Consider the following 22,565-nt stretch of genomic DNA (forward strand, 5'->3'; position numbering starts at 1 on the left):
CATTCAGCTGCTCTGCAAGGGTTAAATAAATTAACGAAGAATTAAGGCTCGTATTGTTTAAAAATAACAAAATTTAACTGTAAATTTAATTTTACTTTCTTGTTAAAAATTTAACTGGTAATAAGAACCGATGCACCGCAGAGAGGCAAAATGGTATTCTCACGTGTGTGTAATACAAATTTAGCATCCTATATGAATTCGCTAATTGAAGATTTTCAATTCAAACAATCACACACACATGTGTAAAAAATTTACACTTCTAAAAAAATATAAATACATCTTCATATATTTGTCTCGCAAAACATCCAGCGCGTCAGCTCTTACTCTACCAGATAAATTTTGTGATTATCATTAAATAAAATTATATTCAAAATATTCAAGAATAAATTTGAAATAAATACAGATTGTTTTTTGAAATGATAAAAGAGATAGAGACGAGTATTTTTTATCATCAAACATGGGATCTTCAATGACTGATTACTCCGCTATGCGATGTCTGAGTTTCGCCTGGGAGATAGGCAACTTACCGCACACAAGAGCACATTGAGTTGCCTATCTCTCAGGCGTCAACGTAAGTGTTAAAAGGCAACCTACCTACCGCAACCTACCGCAACACATTAGGGTTGCGTTCCAATATTCACTGTCAGTACTGGAAATCTATAGCACACGTGATGTGAAGTATAGATTATTTCAGTACTGGCAGTGAATATCGGAACGAAGCCTTGTTCATCACGTTATTCGGATATGCGTGGCAGACAAATCGGAGCCGTCTGCTAGCGCTCGCGGCGTTGCGCACGCGCGCTAAAACGTGCGGAGTTCAGGGCTGGCAGCGCCGTTCACAGCTGCTCCGCGAGTAGTATGGCGATAACGTTCGGCGTATGTGGTGTGGAGCGATCGGTCGTGATTGCGTAATCAAGTCCAGCAAACGTGCAAGAGACGGTGATCCCGAACAAGAGGAGACCGCGTGGGACGCGTTTTTTTCAGACGATTTTGGGAACAAGTGACGCTACGAAATCCCGGCGACAGTGCCTCCCGTCGATCAGGAGATATGCCGCAGAGTGGAAGCGCGTATCGCTGCTAACGCTAGCCCGGATGCGGAGACGATCACAACCGCCTGCGACGGTTCGGTAACGAACATGTCGGCTATCAAGGGTAACAACACGCCGGGCGGTTTCCGCCAGCTCAAGGTTCTCAGCAATTTCAAGTACGAGCACTTCGTCGCGGGTATATCCGGCGGCGTCGTCTCGACTCTGATGCTGCATCCGCTGGACCTCATCAAGATCCGGTTCGCAGGTGAATCACGTTTCGCGAAAATGGCGGCTCTTGCATCGGCCGCCTCGCGTCTGTGAAACACGTGGTGCATCTTGTATGGCGCCAAAGATTGCTGCATTACGCGTTAACAAAGTTTGGGCATGTTTCTTTTCAAGAACAATTGAGTGGATTCGAGCCTTCGAGATTTTTAAACGAACACAGAGATCGGAAAGAAAGCATGCATGCGAAACACAGTCACGTTATTGTTATACAATACAATTATAATCTTTTTGTCGCTTTTGTTTTTTGTTTCACCTGTTATTTTTTTCAACTTCCTGCACGAATGGTTTTGCTATTGACACACATTGCGTTATCTTCGATTGAGATATAATCGATAGATTGTGTTTTTGAATTTCTTTTAATTACTCATGCATCCACACGTTCGCACGCTCTCGTGTGGATAATGTGATTTTATGCCATGCGGCATTGGCTTTCAAGAATGCAAACGAAAATAAACACGGCTTTGATAAAGAAAAAAATCTCACATTGTGGTGTTCATGCTGTATACCGTGCCATATAATTCTCTCTACATTTATACTCGCGATGGAAAGAAAATCGATAAGACGAAAGTGAAACAGCAGCGCTAGAATAGGCTAGGCGCGAAGTACAGTTCTCTGCTGCTAATCTGTACAATATGTGATGCCAATACGGGAATATAATAACAGACAAATTACTTCTCGATGAATAAATACAGAATTTTTATTGTAAATAAATTAAACGCTAAAAAACTGATGAATTATAAAATTTCTGATAGTTGGTCGATGTTGGTAAATTTCTTTCAAACTTTAACAAAAAAAAAGCAAATAAATTAAAAAAAAAAACGATTAAATTTCGCAAATTAGCAATTGAAAATATTTTGAAAACATGTTTGCGTGTGTGTAAAAGTTTAAAGATTAAACTTGTTTTACTCCGACTATAAGCAAATATATTTCACAACAGAATTTTTTTAGTAAGTAAGAATAAATACGTTTATACATTATATTTCTCGTTAAGATTGTTGCAACAAATGGACTTTCGCCGAGAGTAACGATTGTAAACGAAACAGATGTACACAATTTATCTCGTCAGCAAAAAACTGGAACACACAGTGTCCGAGATTACGGGATGAAGAGTTATTGTTGCATATATTTTTTTCCAATGTTTCTGTTTGCATGATAAATTCGTTTTTTTTTACTCAAGTTTTGACGTCTCCGTTTAATCTCGAGACAAGCATTTTATTCGCAAAAAAATTAATGCTACACGCTATGGGAGAAATATCAAAAAAGTTGTCAAAAAAATTGTTTTCGACAACTCGAAAATTCTCGATCGCGAACACGTGTTGTCGTCGGTATCGTCGAGGTCAATACACGATGGAAATCGTGTCGGAAACATAGAAGATCTTCGTATGATTCACTGTGTTTATGTTGTGCAGAATCGATATTTGATAGAGAATAATAATTTCCGCGGTCGCGAAGTCAAAACAGTATTCGTGATACGAGACGTCGCGATAATTTGCGAGGCGCAAGTTAGTTTAAGATAGAAGTGCTTGTTTTTTCGATTATCTGGATTATCAACGCAACAAAAGTCTATAGACCAAGAGACTTGCTTAGAAACAAACTACATACTTTACATATTTAAAAATAAACTATTTTTGCGCTTTTAGAGGTATTTTTATGTTTAAAAACTACTAAAGCGTTATCATAAGAAATTATCAGACACTTAGTAATATTTATTTCGGTGACTTATTACGGACAAAGAATGAGGACAATGTTGCCAGCGACAGCCTTGTGTATGATAAATGATTCCTCAAAGATTTATATCATTCTTCGTTTTTTTTTTTAAATTATATAATTGACTGATAGTTTAAAGCAGACAAAATGCGTTTCCGAATGTAATATACACTCACGATATCTAATCGCAATGATATAATATGCGAAATAAGTTTCCGAGTACTGATAGCACTTTTGCGTTAATCTCGAATTCCGAGTGTCAAACGGAAAAGCAACACAATTTATGACTACTAATCATAAAAGTCAAACTCCACTTATGTGCTCTTGCATCAGAATTTCATCATAATTTTTTTTACGTCAATATTCATTAAATAATGAATATTAATGGATTTAAGAAAATTGTACAGAAATTGTCCGTAATTATGCTTTCAATTATTGTTATTACTGAAATAATTTCATGTCATTTAAGTTTAATTATCCGATTTGGAATGAAGAAAGGATGTCACATCTCGCGCTGGCGAGAGACACAAAAGAGAGCGAGTACCTGGGTCAGCTATGCATTACGTTGCAAAAAGAAAAAGGATATTGTAACATGAAAAGATTACGCGCACTCTATATACCATCAGAGAATCGTATATTTGCACAGTAGAAAGTAACGGCCCCAAGGCTGATTATTAATCGGGGTAATAAACAATATTCGATGACTACAATTAAACTTTGATATTTAACGCTATAAAAGTATCGTGAGAGTGACACTTTTAACGTTAAATATTATGAGGTTTAATAAATACCGAATAATGTTCATATTCCGATTACACGAATTAACCTTGACCGTTAAACTTTTCTGACGAAATCTCTCATTAATTGTCATCAGTATACGTTGTATTTCGACAACGCGTATTATCGCCGCACGAAAGTAAAAAATTGATACCAGCGAGCTTAACAAAGGAAATGTAAATGATCAAAAAAAAAAAAAATAATAATAATAATAAAGAACATAAATAATGAATGACGTCAAAGTGTCTGACGAATCGTCGAGAATTTCGGGAATTACGACGTATTAAATTTTTATTTATCTCAAAGTTTAAAGAACGCTAAACAGTTTTTTTGTTTTTCATGTGCGTGTGCGCGCGACCCACGGTCACGTGGCTCTGATAAAAGACGAACTGTGCAGACGTTTGGTCGTACAATGTCTTTTGCTGTAATCGCACGTGATGGGCAACGTGATGATTACATAATTGTCATATGATCACGTTTTATAGTGTGTATTATTTTGTAATTTTGTCTGTCGTCAGGACGTGATGCACGCCGTGCAACTATTGAATTTAATTGTTTTATTCCATTGTTTTATTCTTTACATAATAAACACACACACACACACAGTTGCAATTTTAATTGCACCGACGTAATTTCTAGAAATACATGCAATTATCATCGATAATTTTTGCTGATAATCGTACATGCAGATCTATATCGTTTATTATTTTCACAGTATATTATCCAAGAATCTGAGACTAAATATAAATTTGTGCTTAATTGCGGGCAAATGGTAAAAATAAAGTATAATAAATTATTAATTCGTATTTCCCGATATTTTTAAAGATATTTTATTGTCATTCGGACGAAACGCACAAGTAGTTTCAGGTAAATTTCTCATTAGTTTTTTCTTGCCGCTAAATATTACACAATGAAGATAAAATTGTTTCGACAACTATAATTTTTTCAAAGCAATTTTAAAGTGATTTAAAAACGTTTTCCTTGTTTTCGCAATATGTTTCTGTCATTTTTTTCCTGTGGTTTGAAACATCTCTTACGTTGGACTTTGTCCAACGTGTAATATCTTCTGTGTGGTTCTCATTGACAGTCAGGTCACACAAGCAAATGCTCCCATATACATAAATGAGTTCGCGGAAGCGGGTGAAATATTAGAACAAATGTGTGTAGCGCGCAGCATCCTCCGCATAATGGAACTTCACAGATGTGTGTTTTGGGAATTTTCCATAACAATACAGTTATCGGTTTTACATAGCGCATACATGAAATCAAACGACTGTTGCGACTTTTAAATAATTTACACTTCCTTGAAATTCAAACGGCTACTGTTTATTCATCATGCTTTTTCGCGGAGCGGATGATCGCGGTTGTGTATTACATGTAGAAGTCTGCTTTTACACACACATGCGGAACTTGAAATATTTGGTGAATAAGTAATTTTTTTTTTTTTTTTCATTTAATTGCAAATAATTTACGCGAGTTCAATTTATCTCTTCAATTTAGTTGCTATGTGTATGTGTATACGTTTAAAAGTAACATTTACGTCATTGCTTTGCATTTCGACATCGAGGTAAGGTAAGCGGTATATTAAAAACAAGCGGAAGAGAACAAAAAAGCAGCATTGAGAACAACAAGGTTTGTAACTTATTAGATTTTGAACTTATTTTAATTTTCTATTTTATTTAATTTTTTATTCAATAACTCCGTCGCACGTGCGTGTTTATTGATAAACTTGCGACGCGACGCGAAGACAAACGAAGTATTGTTGCGAAAAACTGATGTCCGTGCGTTGTATTTTTAACGGGAAAATATTCACTGGCTGTTCACCAAGTTCACCGAAGCCACGAGAATTCCGTGAGTTACGTCAGTGGCACGTGACATGATCGTTATTAAATCGTGTCGTCGCGCAGTCGACCAAAATTTGATCAGTTGAACTTTTGAAATCTCGTATTTCTCAGACAATAGAATTGCTGAGTAAAATAAAATTTTATAAAACATAAATATTTATATAAACATTTTTATAAATTTTATATAACTTTTATACGCAATTTCGTATTCCGAAAGTATAATCGAGTGCGAATTAATGCGAGAATTTGCGATTAGAAAGTAGTAGAATAAATGAAGACTCGAAAACGTGTTTTTTTTGTGTACATAGATATAGGGGGATAGCTCTGTGATTATGTCAAATTACTGTTATTCGCGAAAGCGAAAGTAGATTACACGGCGGTGGATGATGAGTAACACCCAGCCTCTTCTCGCCGTGACCTGCCTTTACGATCGTGATTGCCATTCTTGAACAACATTGCGCAACCATCGCTGATGCCTCGCGCATTTTAAATACAAATGAATATTTTTTGGAACACAAACGTGTTCCAGTAATTTCAGAAGAGCCCAAATCGCATTTGTGTGTATCTTATTTAGCTTTTCAGAGAGACAACATTTATAAAATGTTCATGTTTTTTTTTTTTGCGCGTTAAATACCAAGTTTTAAAAATGAATTTTGTATTTTATCGCTGCATCTTTTATTTGAGATTTCTAATTTGTAAATAATTGAGTACTACGAGTTCAAAATGTACGGAAGCACGTTTCAGGGATTTATTCACCAATTTATTCGTTTTGTAAGTCTCTCTTTTCGTAGATATAAATAGAACGTGAAGAAGAGAGTTCTCGGTGAATGCGAAACGCGCAGTAAATCGATGCGCTGTTGCTTTCTAGCGAGCGAGATGCGATACGAAACTAATGTCGAAACATTCACCGCGTACTCGATACGAAAGTTTACGTGTGCAACATCGATCGCGCGCACCAGTTTAATTGTTATCGAGCGTAACAATTGACCATACGTTTATCGCACAAAATAGTGTATAATCAACCGTCATTTAAAAGCAAGAGCCGCTCACGCGAGCTCACAGGAAACACTGGTAACGAACAACAATCATGTGCTTTTTCTCTGTATCAATAAAATGTCAAAAGTAACGCTATAGTACAATGCGCAATCTTTCACGTGGGTTGAAAAGTAAAAGTTTTTCAAGTTGCGGTGCTCAATGAAGCTTTTATCTTTTACAGTGAACGATGGCCAAGTGAGAGCAGCACCGCAGTACAATGGTCTGGTGAATGCAGTCAAACAGATCATTAAAACGGAAGGAGTGCGCGGACTTTACAGGGGTGTAACACCGAATGTTCTGGGATCAGGCAGTTCGTGGGGTTGCTATTTCTACTTGTAAGCACTTGAGATCAGAAACACAGTGGCAATTTTTTTCTTCCTGTCGATTATTGCTCTAGAGTTTTTTTTTTTTTTTTGAACAAATTTGGCAGTTTATCTTATGTGCGTTAGTCTGAACAAGCGATAAGGAAACTCTGTTTGGGTTGCGATAAAGATCTTGACTCGAGATAATTGATTAGCATCGATAATGTTTTTGGACGCGTTCCTCAAATTTCCGGTTGCGTCAGAACTAACAAACAAATTCAATTGCAGCTACAACATGATAAAGACCACGATCCAAGGTGGTAACTCGAAGAAACCGCTTGGTCCGTCTATGCATATGTTGGCTGCCGCAAAAGCCGGAGTCCTCACCGTACTCGTGACCAATCCGATCTGGGTGGTGAAGACACGGCTGTGCTTACAATACGCGGGAGATGTGGATCTGGCGGAATCCAAGAGATATCGCGGAATGATAGACGCTTTAAAGAAAATATACAAGAACGAAGGCATTAGAGGCTTATATAAGGCAAGCGGATCTAGATTCGAAAGAAAATCAGAATTGCAGAGCGAAAGTTACTTACTTACTGTTACTTACTGTTTTATTTTTTTTTTTACAGGGTTTAGTTCCTGGATTGTTTGGTGTCTCGCACGGTGCGATGCAATTCATGACGTACGAGGAGATGAAGAACAAATATAATAATTATCGCAACGCACCTATTGACTCGAAATTGGTGAGTTTGATCTACCATCTGACACAGAAATATGTACAGATAAGTGATAATGTACATCTTTGCTTTAAAGAACACTAGAGAAAAAGTTAAAAAAACACTCATTGTGAAACGTGTGTTTTGTAAAATATAAAGGATGCATGTATAACAAAGTTATCAACCTTAAGTACGTGTATATTAAGAAAAGTATGTATGTGTATATATACTTTTTTTTTTTACAGAGTATAATGGAATATACTATTTTCGCGGCTCTGTCAAAATTGATCGCCGCAGGGTCGACGTATCCTTACCAGGTAGTGAGAGCGCGACTCCAGGATCATCATCACGATTACCGGGGCACCTGGGATTGCATCCAGTGTACATGGAGGTCAGAAGGCATAAAGGGTTTCTATAAAGGCTTATCACCATACCTCATACATGTTATGCCGAACATATGTCTAGTTATTATTATTTACGAGAATTTTACTAACAGTTAATTTGCATTGACATATATTATAATCGGAAATGTAAAAGCAAGTTTTTTAGATGAATTTTTTTTTAACTTTTTTTTTTTTTAACCTGTAGCGCGTAGTTTCCCGATTTGTTGGCGCGATGCTACCAATGCATCGAGTTTTTAACCATTCAGGCCATGGTACTCAATTATTTTTAAATAAATGTGACGTGTCGTTCAAATAAGTGGCAGATTATAAAAAAATTGGTTTGTTTTGATTATTTATTTAATTTTCTTTTTTATAAAATCTTTTTTTTTTCACGGATCTTTTACTTAGAGAATAATTGAAATTTATCTCTCTTATTGGTGAATGTTTATTTGATCGGGAAATACAATTCATATAGAGATATATAATTTATATATAGATAATAAGTTCTCTCTTCTCTGGAGTAGTTATACTCCAAAGTGATAGCATATAATATTTTCTGTTATTTTTGTATATCTCTATTTATGCTGCAGATTAATTCGTATATGTATAGTGATAACAAAAGTGTCCGTCACTACAATTTCAATGATTGTTTTTCTGCTGCTACTCGATTTGCTTCCTGCGTAGATAAATTTATCACGCAGCAAAAAAATATATATAAATAAAAAAAAAAAAAACAAAAAAACAAAAAAAAAACGAAGCGAATTCTGAAGTTACGATAGTTCGCGGCGTAATTATGTAGAACATATGTGGTTTATTTATTCAATTGTTCATTTGTTGTCCGTTTACTGAGACGTTATACAGTAGCGTAGAAACGAACGTCGCAGTTTTATTCTTCACGATCGACGTACTTTGTGCAAGAAAAAGATCGTTAACATACAGAAATGTATTTTAACATGAAGTGTTTTCTAATTGTTTAACTAGTACGTTGCGACGTCTTCTAATTGTCTAGGTGTGATTTCGCATCAACTAAATTGGATTTAGTTGTGAACGCACACATGCCGAATTGCACGCACGTGCGAGAGAAAGCGAAGAGTATACAAGAATATGAATATAAGCTAATTGATGCTTTAGTGCGAATGTAAGAACTGCAAAAAAAAAAAAAATAAATAAATAAAAATAATAACGAGAAACACACCTTCGCTGTCGAAAGACGGCGCAATCTCGAATAGATAAATTAAAATAACCGAATCTATTTAATAATAATAATAATAATAATAATAATACACAAAAAACACACTATATATGTCTGTATAATGTTCCAACTATTTTTGATGCATACTGTTACGCACATCCGCATATGTAAAGTGACCATTTTTGGTGTACGAGCTCCAACATTAATTAGACGTCGCGCTTAATTTAAGCGATGTTTTCTTTTTCAAATTTTGGCGATTTGTATTCGCTGAATTTCTTGAATCTGTATTGTCTTATTGTTTTCGTTCTTATGTAAGCAATTCGATGTTTCCGTAAGAGTTGCTTACCTAACCTAATCTATCCACGCTCTATCCAAAGTAGAGTATATTATACAATTCGTAATAAATCAATTTTGACAAGGACTGTCGTAAGAGATACTTTACTGTCACGTAAAGTCTTGACACTCGTAAACTACGATAGGTAGCAATAAGTTTTAGCGCAATCTGTAAATAGTAGGACGAATTTATTTATATCAATTCCTTTAGCTATAAATCTGACATCTGTTTCTTCGATACGAACTAGTGGAAGGAAGTGGAAAGGAGCATTCTTACAATAACATTGTGACATTAATAAACTTATCACATATCGAAACAGATCACGAAGTGTTTGTTATTAAATTTGTTTTTTTTTTTACTATTTCAGAATGTTTTACGCTGAATGTTTTATATTTTTGAATTTGACCTTTTTTCTCTTCAGTTTATTTATTTATTTATTTTTTAAAATCAATTTCCAGAGAAAATTTGTTCGATGATTGTATACATGGAAGAAGGCGTTTACAATATTCTTATTTAATACAACATCCCTCTGTTTATCTCTTTTTAGCATATATTTTACTTTATAAATATATTGTTTTTTCTAACTTTCACATAACAAAAAACATGTAGAAAGGTATTGTGATTTGTTAGATAATTTATTAAGCCACCAGCAGTACGATTTTTGAACATGTATACGCGATAATTGCGAATTATCGACCACTTATCCACATTTCGGGAAGAAATTTCTATATTGACTGGAGAAAATAGTAATGGAAAAAAAAATAAAAAATAAATGTTATGTTTTTATTTACTTTTGCAAAAATTATTTGGAAAAGCATCGGTTCCAAATCGGATTCAAATTTGTTATAGCGTCAAGAATCGTACGCGGGTTCAATTAAATAGTCTTAGAAATGCTTCGCATTTTCAGTCTATTGTGAAGCGAAATAAAACAAAGAAGTATTGCTGGTGGTTATTTACAGGTATGAAGGTTGGCGTGGCTTTTTCAAGGGTTTAAGCGCAAATCTCACCAGAGTGGTTCCGGCAACGGTTATCACATTCGTGGTCTACGAAAATATGTTTCATTTTCTGCACAAATCATCCTAACGTGCTACTACTGCGGAAGAGACTGTGTTGCTGTGCGGTAGACAAAACGAAGGATTAAGGTAAAGCGGAAGAAGAAGGAGAAAGATTCTTTTGAGAAGAATGAAATCGAATAAAATTATCATACGAAACTGGACATATTAGAATTCTTGCAAATTCCCGAACATAATTTATGTTTGTAAGAAAAACTATAGGACAAGAGATCTTTCAAACACACGGTTTTAAATTCCTTAGTATGATACTGCAAGTTGATATATATGTCAGTTGAAACAAAAATAACTGTTAATGTTATAGATAATAATTTAAGAGATAGTTTTATATTTTTTTAAATATTTTAAGAACCATTTGGCATAAGGTGTTTCTTACGTTTAATTTTTGCGAGGAAATGCGTTCATTCCCATATAAGTGTTTTATTTACATTTATTCAGGATATTTGTCTTTTTATGTCACAAATGTAATAGATGATGTAAAACTTTGATTGGCTAAACATTTACCATTTTATTTTAGCACAAAATGTTTACGGAGACTGAGTGACTAATAGAGTTAAAAAAAAGAGACTGATTGTGAGAATGGTTACTAACGTCGCAATGTATATGTTATATACGTAAGATTCTATCGAATTGAAATAATTAAAGGCTGAATTGTTATTGCAGCGTGCACATATTTTTTAAGTGCATGTTTAAAGTGTATCGACAAGAAAAAATTCCCGGTAGTAACGCAAATACGTAATTTTCTTTGTGTTATATATTTTGCAAGTGATAAAATGTATGGCTTTTCTATCTATAATTTGTTTTAAGTTTATAATTAGAATAATTTGTAAAAGGTATTTGTTGTTTTGGTTTTTATATATTAAGTTGTGTGTCATTTGTGTTATATTTGAAGTTATACTTGCAAAAGTTTAATCATTAAGTTTAATCATAATGGTAACATTTTATAGACACAAGGATATTTAATAAAAATAAAATAAATATATATGTAATATATATTTATCAAAAAGATATATAAAGTTTATGTATTTGTATATAAACTTCTGTTATAAATTCATACAGTATGTGTGCCCGGGACTCTCCAACAAATTTAAAATAATAGAAACATTTTCAATATTATGTAATAATAACAGAATAATAAAATCCTTGGTGCTGGAAAACACATTGCAAACTCAATCTAATTTATTGTTACTTTTCCTATTGTTTCTCAATATACAAAATATGATAATTACTTATACATTTTATTGTTACGCATGTATAATTTATAAGTCATATCGCATATACATATAATTACGCATATATAATTTATAAGTTATATCGCATATATAATTATGCATATATAATTTATAAATTTATATGCATCAAAATTGATTACTTACATTATTATCATAACAGTTTATTTTTACATGTACGTTGTATATACATACATCTATTAATCCTTAATAATAAATAGAATGTTTTATATACATACGTATATTTATAATAAATTTACAAATTATTGTTTAAAGATTGACAAATTATTGAAAGAATGTAAGAGAATAAGCAAGAGAGAGAGAAATAGCAAAAGAATTGAGCGGGTAAAGTGAGTTGCGCGTTCTCTGAGAGCCTCGAAAATTCGCTGAAAGTATCAGGATCACACGTAGTGCGAAGAGGTAACGCGAGAGGTATCTGTGGGCGAGGCTACGCGTCCCCCCATCGCCTCCCGCGCGCGGTGATTGGCTGAGGCGCGAGCGCTCCATAATGGCCGACGCGCGTGCTCCGTAATGGCCGGCGCGCGCGGGGTGGGGTCAAGCGCGCTATATACACGCCCAGGAGCTGGCGCGTATACCTACTCGCAAGACATAGTTCCCTGGTAACTTCGCTCGATTTAAGCGTTTTCAGCGTTTCCATAGTTTCCAACGACCAAGACTACTGCGCGTAAATCTTGTGCTCTTGTTCGCTTGATTATTTATTAGCGTGTAAAATAAAATAAAGAGAGAAAGGCAGGTAATAAATAAACAAAAAAATAAACAAATAAATAAATAAATAAATAAAAAAATATAAATAACGGACGAAATATTATGCAAGTCTTTTATTTTCAATACTCATCGAATATTGCGTCGAATCTTATGTAAATTTAATAATTGACGTAATAACTTATTAAATCTAAAGGATTCAGAGAACAGTTTTCTTTAAAGGAAGAGAACATTTATTACTTATTAATTAATATTTATTATATATAATATTTATATTATATTAATATATCAATTTTTAATAATCGACGTAATGACTTATTAAATCTAAAGGATTCAGAGAACAGTTTTCGTAACGTTGATCGCAAAATTGCTCGTGCTCAGCTTGCGTGATCTCATTCGGGAGCTCTTCGCTTCTCGACGTGGAAGGTCTGCAATGCAAATTTAATTGTTTTACATTATTTGTTCGTTGATTGTAATTTATATCGACATCTCTCTTTATTTCTCTTTACACATCAAAACTTTCAAATATACTTTTTATTACAATACTTACGTGAATATGATTTTGAGAATATCACCAAGCACACCGTTTTTGCTTAAAGCATATTTTGCAGCTTGACAAATTACTTTTAACAAACAATCTTGTCCAGGATAGCCCAGACTGTTGTAAAACACACAAATGTCATTATTTACGAGCGTATATTTTGAGCTTAACAATTACACGTGTAATTAGAAGTGAGGTTTCGAAATACATACGTGTTGGTAGAGAATATATCTGTGTTTGTGTGGTTTTAATCACAGTTTTGTTACCTTTCCAGTTTGTTTGTGAACAAGCTGTATATCAGTTGACGACTGAGTCTTCGTTTTTCGAAATAACTTCCGTCGTAATAGTAGTAAGTGGAATTCCATTCGCTTGGCAATCCGTAATTCGCCTCGAAATAAAACGACATCGATACAGATTTGTCGGGAATGTCTACGGGAATACTCAAGGCAAAGAATATCTATAAAAATGATAATGACAAATTATTTGTTCTGAAGATATTATTTTATACATATATATTTTTTAAAGTAAGACAAAGAGAGAGTAATAAGTGAAGAATTATGTAAGAAAACGAGAGATGGTTTTCCAATAGAGTTGAATATCCTCTCGATTTACTCGGCAAATCACACGCTTTACATGTGTACCTCTCGATACACGCAAATGATTAATATAAAGCTAACAGGTTGCTCACATAGTACGAGACGCATTAGTAGATGAAAAATGAATGATTGATCCGCCACATACCCCTGTATTACTACCCTCGGGAAATCCGATAGATCGCATATGCCTCGATACACCGTGTGTAATATTTTTCACCCCCGATACACGTGTTGACTTCATAAAGCAGCACATCAAAAACGCAAACGCCGTAATGTGATTTCTGAAAACATTTCAAGATGACACATTTGTATATTGTTTATCAATTTTTTTTTATCAGTCTTAAAAATTGAAATCGATGTTTCTTCGCCACACACATTCGATCACATTTGAGATTATTAATTTTCAAAGCAATAATTGAGATTTATTTATTTATTTTTTTTTAACAACTAAATAACATTTTGTAAAATAAACAACTGAATGTTTAGACGAATGATATTTTTTAAATTTTTCATCGAAGTGCAAACGCGCGCTTGTACAATATACCACGGATATGTTGTCCATTCGAAACTCGGATGTGGGTCTCTCATGGGACGATCAATAACTCGGTAAAAATAAAAAAAGATACACGTCGCATCTGTTTGTTCATTTCTTTATTTCGCGAATTGTTTTGATTTTGCTATCGCTTCATTGATTTTACGCGCTCATGCAAATGCCGATTCGTTCATTCCACGCGCAATTGCGTATTTCGATGCGCTTTCGAATGAAACAAAAAAAAAAAAAAAAAAGAAACTTTATTTCCCGCGCCAAGTTTGTGTCATGCGTATCAAAATAAATTATTAAATAAATGTGTTATATAAAATAAATAATATTACATTCCATATGTTTTGCTGATTCTTTTTGACAGAATCGAATTATCACATTTTTTAAATTTATTTTATAATATCTCAACGCAAATATTTCTTGATATCGAACATAAGTACTTACCTCATCGTTTTAACGTGCAACCGGCCGCCGAGGTTCGCTTGAAGTTTTTTTACCAAATGGCAAATTAACGGTGTGAACAATTTTGCGAGTGTGCGTGACGAAAAAAATTACGTCAGTTTGCACAAGGATAATAATTTAAGTTGTTAGGGCGATAATTATTTTCGTCTCGTTATGATTATACATTCTGGTGTATATTCTGGTGTTAACAATATGTTACTATTATTTAGTGCAATTGCAATATACTAACATGCAACTAGTTTGCAAATTACGTTTAGCGCAATCAGGCCAATTTCTTTTCGACATGTTTATTTTTATATACGCTTTAATATTCGCGCGATCGCAAACACATTTCAATTTTTTTCACGTTTTCATTTCAATGATTATTATCATATACTTTTATGTATAAAACTTTATAACGTAAATCATACATGATGTAATGTAAATCAATACGAATATTTGTTTTTATTCTTCGAAAAATTCAGTCGCGAAAATAAAAAGTATATTACAACATTATTAATTATATTATAATAACGAGCAAAAATCGGAAAGTTTACGAAATCCGAAGTTTCTTGTATTTATACAGAGTGTTTGAGAAATTTTGACACAGCCAAAGTGTGAAGATAAATAAAACTTAATAAAAAAAAAAAAAAAAAAAAAATATATTGCGAATTTCGCAAAATGGTACATGACTCTTTCCGTTCATATCGATCCAATCTATCTTTGCTTGGCTGTGTCAAACTTTTTCAGATACTATATATCGGATAGTTAGTGCACGTATATTTCTCAATCGTTGAGACGGCGCGAAATGAGATTATATGCGTCCGCGCGAGACGCATTAATCTCCACAATCGGTATGCATCTAGCATTGCGCTAATTGAATTAATAATGGAAATTGCACGGAGCGACTGTTTCTGTTTTGTTTGGTATTCGCATTCCTTGATTCAATGGCAAACTTGTAATTATTCCGCGAGACCTTAACCGCCGGACTCTCGAATGGCCGCACTGCAAATCCATGTGTGTTACTTTAACACATTTTTTCTGTGTAATTTTAAGATTACACGCTTATCCGTGTTATTTAAACACACATAAGTGTGTAATATGATAATTTTATGCAGATCGCATGTGTGTTAAAATGCGTAAACATCTAAAATGTGTAATAAAATAAAACATATAAGTTTTAGACATGTTAAAATAAAACATATTTCTCCTTTTACACGTTTGAACAGATAAACGTTTCAAAATTAAAACACTTCAAAAAATACACATCAAAATTGTCGTTGTCTCTGCGTAGAAAGTTGCGCGCGCATCAATCTTTCTTTCTCGCTCCTTCCAGAGTACAGAGATATGTTAGGACAAGTACAGCGCGGCGGAAAGAAGTGTGCTGACGTGCAATATATGTTTAATGTGATTTGTGAAAATTTAATATATTTTTTATTTAATATGAAGAAGAAAGTGTACTGTTTAATCGGTGAACGTTGTAAACGCATTCACGTTTTCATCTAAAAAATATATCTCTGACGCTCAAATTGTACGTGCAACTTTAATAGAAGCCAGCAATAACAATGTAGTGTTATTTACAATCAATGATCAACAACAAAGAAATCATTTTACAAAAGTTTGATGCCGATCGAAATAATAAATTATGTGATATTGAAGAAAATGATGAAATTGAAGACAAAAGTGAGGTTAACGTACTTTTTTTGTATGAAAAACCATCAAGCCTCGTACTCGAATCATCACCATCTACTGGTTTTATTTCTGATGTTTCTCAAGAGAGACAAATCAATGACACGTATAACATGAACTTCAAAATATTACATACTGAACCAGGTGATAAAAGTTTGGAAGCTCGACGTTTTCTTAGGAGAACAAAATAATAATGTTTTAATATTTTTAAAGAATACTGCACTATGACAAACTTTATTATACCATAGTCATCTAAGTTTTTCATATTGCAGCTTTTTTGAACATAAATATTATTATTCTGTTCTCCTATGAAAACGTAGAGCTTCCAAACTTTTATACGATAATATGTCGTTTATTACACGCAACAAATTATACATTTAAAACGTGTTACTTTAGTGAGTTAAATCAACACGTATTAAGCGTGTTCTAATTTTAAACACTAAGAAACATATTAAAAGTGACTTCAATAAAAACACACGTCAAGTGTGTTAAATTAACACACTTGGATTTGCAGTGCGCGGAACAATGCGCTCGGGCCCCGTTGCCGCCACCTTTCACGGGCGTACGTGTCCCAGCTGGGATACACCACGCCGCACGAAGTTGCACACGCTAAATACATTATTGATTAGCGCACCATGAATTTAGTGGTCTCTCCGCCGCGCCTTTGCGAGCCGAGTAGTGCCATTCGGGGCTTGGCAGTCGCTCGCCCCGTCATTTTTGGGTCACGAAACACACACCTACATCTGCGCGTTGCATGCGCGTGCACAGAACGACCCCTTCGCACGCCCTAGTTTTTGAAAACGCGTCCTCCACCTTTCGAGCCGCGTCGTCCTTGCGGGTTTTTGTTAAATTTATTCCTGGATTTTTTTTTTTTTTTTTTTTTGTGTACATTTAATCCGCGCGCGATCACACCGCCAATCGCGTTTCGCGATATATATAACATAATACATATATGTATATCGACTAGTGCGATCGCGAATGTTGTCGCATTGGTGAAGAGTTCGGAAGTAGAAGAGAAAAGAAAAAAAAAAGCACATGGGGTTATTTTTACGGGCTTGCGCCCGTTTTACTCTCAAACGTCTCTTAAGACATTTTCCGCACATATTTTTTTTCACAAAATACATTCTCAATACATCGTGTTTTCGGTTATTAACTGTTGTAGATATAAAAGTATCGCTTTCTCGCGCTTTATTCAACGGGGCGAGGAAAAATCTCGCCGCAAATGTTGCAAACTCGGACAAAAAGTGAATTACGATTGGTAATCTCGTTGGGTTTTTCTCGCACGAAATAATTTGGCGGCGCGTGCGAATCGCCGCGTTGCGCTCGAGTAATATCGCGCGCGGCGCGTTCATTGAAACAAAGGATGCGAGATTTACGAAGGAATTGCGCGGGAAAAATTTCATGACGCGGTACGTATAGAACAACGCCACGGCGTGGTTTTTCGCCGCAATTTCCCGCAAGGCTATGGAATGCGAGATGCAGCTTTTTCTCACGTGTGTGTACGTGTGTGTGTGTGTGTGTGTGTGTGTGTGTGTGTGTGTGTGCGAAGGCTCAACGGCCTCGGTGCGACTGCAGCTGGCAACGAACATCGGAACGTTTGCGTGTACCATTGTCGTCGCGCATAACAAGCGATCGGTAGACATTGCGGAAAATTCTAAATCGGCATCTTATTCTCGCCAAAGCAATTTAAATGAGCGCATAGAGACCCAGCAAGTATCGTTCATACGCGAACGTAATGCTATCGCCGACAAATTTTTCCGCTATTTCTATGTAAAACCGCGCGCGGGGTTTTCTCTTACATTGAATTTTTACAGTACGAGAACTACAGAAAAGAATGACATATATGCAATTTGTAGAAAGGACAGGGAAAATCCTCTTTTAAAGTATCTTCAAAATAAAACTTGAACTTTGTCAGAACTTAAAAAAACTCTAAAACAACATTTATTTTGAGACTTGGAAAATTGTTTTACGTCTTTTGAATATATCGCACACGTTTTTTTTTTTAATAAACTATTGTGTGCGAATTTCAAAGAAATATATCATTTATACAGAAATATATCACTTAATAAAATGAGGAGTGTGTAGGAAGGTAAGCACGTGTCGCAAAGCGGTGTAAATCCGCGGACGAAATTCTATTTCGCGAATCGGAAACGCGAGGGCGAGTGTTCGCGCCGGCAAACTCACATAGGGGATTGTTCGCCCCTCGGTGTGCAGATGGCGGCTCTTGGTCGGTATCCGGGACCTTCAGCCCCGCCCAGGTGATTTAAACGACGACCTTTCCAGCGCCGACCTACGCGCGCTGCACCGGATGAGTTCAGGGGAGAGGGATGGTCGCGAAATTCCCGAGGGGGTGAATGACTGAACGGGCGGCATGTCTGCATCTGTTACACGCGACCGTGTTTTCGTCCTCGCGCAAAACGCGTTTCATTTCGATTCATTAACGTCGCGTGTAGCTTAAAATTTCAAGAAAGAAAAAGTGTCGCAAAAGATCGAAGAAACGATACAATACAGAGTGGAAATATATACGATAATATCAATAGAGAGTTTGGATTGAAGCACCGCGTTGTATGAAAATAGAGCGAATATTTCTCTTTAATAAAATGAACGGCTATCGAGTTGGCATACGCAATCCAATTCGATGCGATCGAGTTATCGCGATATAATCGGCAAAAAATTAATGCTTTGGAACTTTTCAAAGTAAATTTCAATAAACACAAATTTTTGATAATTTCAAAATTTTGAAAAACAAAATTAAGAAGATTTCTTTATTGCGGAGACGAAGGAAAATTTCTGTAAGAAAATACAGTTACAATTTCGATGTTACAACGGATGGAGAAAGAAACAACAGAATACCGGCAAATTAGAATCCTTGTATTCCAGTCTAATAACTTGACAAATTACGAGCGAAGTGAACTTTGAAGTCCCGACAAAGATTTGCCAGAGCCTCCTTGGAACGATCTAAGGAAAAGAAGCGCTGCTCTCTATATAGAACATTGGCTTGCTGCTGGCGCACAACCGCAGACACGAGGCGCGCGCGGTGTGCGACGGTAATGGGTGAAAAGTTCAACAGACAGATTTGCATCGGAATTACATCGCATAAAGCCGCGCCCCGGTGCGACTCGGTCGCAATGGGCGCAACCGCATTAAATACTGTCCAGAATTTCCGCTTTCCTCTCGCGTTCTTCCTTACCCTACCCAACTTACGTACCTTACCTACCTACCCTATCCCCTAGCTATCCGCTCTCGCCTCGGTACGCCTCAGGGCCACGTCAGACGAGTTCATCTTCCACTTTGACCGAAGTTCGGTCCTTCTCGCTTTGAGCGGCACGAGAAGCAAAACGATTATGAGCTTACTTGCGCGACTAGCAGTCGGGATTGGCGACTTAACAAGGACTAATACACGTAAGAGACGTAATCTTCGCAGCAGAAAGGGACAGAGAGGATAAATATAAATACGCGAGGCTTAAGTCGACAAAACGCAACGTTGCGCATAATTGATAATTATAATATCAGGTATATATATATATATATATTGCATTTTGAAGATTTGTAGTTGGCTTTATCGCGTTTACGATCTTCTGCAAGAAATTTCTGAACCTTGCTTGATGAATAACGCGAGATAAAATCGACGGTAATTGCATCGATTAAATTGGATTTTTTGAGAAAACAATGTGTTGATTTTCATAAAAAATTTAAAAACTAATTTAAATACCAAGTAACAACGAGAGATGATGCAAGAAAAATCTTTTTTTAGTTTTTCTTAAAGCGGTACTTGAACGTCGAAGTTTTTGTGGCAAATTTTTATTTCTTCTCGACGGGACAAATTGGATCTCGTCGCCTAGCATTGAACTTTTTTATTATCGCGCGCAAATTGGCTCTGATATGTTGAAATGCACATACACCCTTCTTTTTTTTTTTCTCTCTCTCTCTCTCTGTCTTCTCGTTGTACATGTGCCTACACGTACGTACAGCACACGTGTGTACATGTACGTTACCCCGGAAATCGATTAACCCGATTCCGTGCAACGTCGTGCATCGCGAGTTAACGTCGACCATCTAGCCATCTACCTTGCCAGCCACGTACGAAGACATTCCGCAAGCCGCCTTCTGCCGCGCCCCATCAGGCTCTCAGCAGAGCGTGTACGTTTCGTATATCGCGCGGGGCCAAAGTGTACGGTAAGCATTTATTCCGTCGCCAATTCAGAAACGAGCGAGATCGAATACTTTCCGAAGGCGCGCGACCGGATCGGGGGTTATTATCATCCGAGAAAATTGCCGCATCTGGGGGCAAAAAAAAAAAAAAAGAAAAAAAAAAATAAAGAGCCGCAGGAAAAAGGAAGCGCCTAGATATCTCGGGATTCGCGCGCGCGTTCCCGATGTGTCGCGGAAGCGGAATACACGCGCGACGCGTGTGACGTGACCGCTCAGTTTCCGACCGCGACTCTACGTGCTCGATATATCGGGCGCGAAAATGCCTCCGGCAAATAGTTTTTTTTTTTTTTTTTTTTTTTACATTATTCGATTAATACTGCTCGTATAACCAACGGTAATACGAACAACCGTAAAATGGAGAAAGTTCCGAATATTAATATCACGCCGTTGAATTTTTCATCCCGCTCGTTTGCGATTATATATATTTGCATTTGATTTTTGTCGTCGTTTTTTGTGCTCGCCGACGCTCGAATGTTGTTATCGATGCCAATTTGTTTGCGAAAAATTATGCGCGCGGGGTTTGAATTGACGCGTAGAGTTTGAATGCAACGACGGATCTCTTTTCAACGTACACCTTTGGAATTTGCGTGTACGTGTAGTAAAAGATACAACAAAAGACCTCGATCTGATGTGTGTATGAAAATTTCTGTAAAAAAAAACAACAACTCTTATCAGTGTGACAAATATAATAGTTTTCCTTTTTATTTCAAATACAATTTTTCATCACGCGCAAAGGCTTTGAAAACTCTTTTAAATCTTTGCTGTACGCAAAAAACTCGAGTGAAACTCTGCTGGATGCAAAGAAAAAATCAAATTCAACTTCTTTCAATGGTCGCGCTTCACTTCCAGGATGTAGAAATTAACTTGTTCGCGTACAGGACAGCCGGAAGAACTGCATTATTCGTCACGACGACTCTCCGTCGCTTCCTTCTCGCCCTCGATTCGGCCATCCCCAAGAAAAGTCTGGCATCGACCATTATTATTCGCGATTGCCGCCAACTCGAATCGGTCCAGACAGCCGGACAATCGATTGTGGCGGACGATTTTTCGTGGTGTCTCGCGGAAGATCCTATTACTGGTGTCTCGGCCGGTCAAGATAGACGACCGAGAGGTTAATCGGGTTACACAATGAGATTACCACGGACGTGTGCCTTTTTTTTTGTTAAGAGAAAGCCAGATTTAAGAAAAGTACACGTCGTTTATATATTTTTACATACGTTTGCAATTAATGCTCACTTTTTCTGTGTTTCTTTTTCCGAACAAAATTAATTTTTTCCAGACATTAAAAGTGTAAGACGTTACGTGGTGGGGGCAGAGCAATCTGGAAAATCTGAACACCCTGAAATTGACAGAATCGATAACTTCGCGTTAATTAATACTGGAAAAAGTTCTCCCTTTCAGGCTCTTTTCAGCCCGGATCGGAATGTAATTAGTTTCCGGGCATCAACGAAAACGCTCGTGACGCTCAATTCTCGCGGCGGAAAAAAAAAATTCGGCTTCTATTCTCTCGATAAAGTAAAAGTTGCGACAATGATGATCAACATTATTAATCGACGGGGGGTCGCGCAACTTCGATCTCGCGAAAAAGCCGTGAAACTTTAATTTCAATTCGAAACTCGGCAACTGCTCTCATGAAAAAGCGCAAACTTTCTCTTTTAGATCCGATCTTTTTTTTTTTTCCTATCGGAATATCAGATGCCGTTTGATATTGCCTTTTATGACTAATTTGCAGTGGCGCTATAAAATTTATATCGGGGTTCGTTAAAGAAATATACGGGCTACCCGTAGAGAGAACGACATCGCCGCTGCGTTAACCGTAAAGGGGCGCATCACCGTGGCTCTTATATCTGTGAGCGAACCGGAAATATTCGTTCAGTCGAGTATTCGCGAGTTTTGTGCAAAAGTTCCGTCGATTTG

The 22,565-nt window shown here is 36.2% G+C and overlaps 2 protein-coding genes across 2 annotated transcripts; one reads left to right on the plus strand and one right to left on the minus strand.

The window, feature by feature from the left end:
• Window positions 1-838: 838 nt before the first annotated feature.
• LOC109857167 (mitochondrial folate transporter/carrier) lies at window positions 839-11,628 on the plus strand. The gene is made up of 6 exons (XM_020433242.1): window positions 839-1,293; window positions 6,858-7,011; window positions 7,267-7,519; window positions 7,611-7,724; window positions 7,943-8,088; window positions 10,566-11,628. Exons 1-6 carry the CDS (start codon window positions 1,137-1,139, stop codon window positions 10,687-10,689), a joined length of 948 nt encoding a protein of 315 aa, XP_020288831.1. The 5' UTR covers window positions 839-1,136; the 3' UTR covers window positions 10,690-11,628.
• A 1,803-nt stretch (window positions 11,629-13,431) lies between these two features.
• Window positions 13,432-14,839, minus strand: LOC109857168. Its single transcript, XM_020433243.1, has 3 exons — window positions 14,751-14,839; window positions 13,911-14,046; window positions 13,432-13,626 (listed from the first exon to the last, which is right to left on the minus strand). Exons 1-3 carry the CDS (start codon window positions 14,753-14,755, stop codon window positions 13,432-13,434), a joined length of 336 nt encoding a protein of 111 aa, XP_020288832.1. The 5' UTR covers window positions 14,756-14,839.
• Between the last annotated feature and the right edge of the window lie 7,726 nt (window positions 14,840-22,565).

The sequence above is a fragment of the Pseudomyrmex gracilis genome, unplaced genomic scaffold, assembly GCF_002006095.1.
Source record: "Pseudomyrmex gracilis isolate BER0280 unplaced genomic scaffold, ASM200609v1 scaffold_149, whole genome shotgun sequence".
In the NCBI taxonomy this organism is placed as follows: domain Eukaryota; kingdom Metazoa; phylum Arthropoda; class Insecta; order Hymenoptera; family Formicidae; genus Pseudomyrmex; species Pseudomyrmex gracilis.

What these genes read in the sequence shown, in the direction of transcription:
- LOC109857167 (XM_020433242.1), top strand. Translation starts at nt 1,137, where the DNA reads ATGTCGGCTATCAAGGGTAACAACACGCCGGGCGGTTTCCGCCAGCTC. An exon ending in TGGGGTTGCTATTTCTACTT is followed by an intron (nt 7,012 to 7,266) that starts GTAAGCACTTGA and finishes ATTCAATTGCAG; the next exon opens with CTACAACATGATAAAGACCA. An exon ending in GCATTAGAGGCTTATATAAG is followed by an intron (nt 7,520 to 7,610) that starts GCAAGCGGATCT and finishes TTTTTTTTACAG; the next exon opens with GGTTTAGTTCCTGGATTGTT.
- LOC109857168 (XM_020433243.1), bottom strand. An exon ending in CCGAGGGTAGTAATACAGGG is followed by an intron (nt 13,627 to 13,910) that starts GTATGTGGCGGA and finishes TCATTTTTATAG; the next exon opens with ATATTCTTTGCCTTGAGTAT.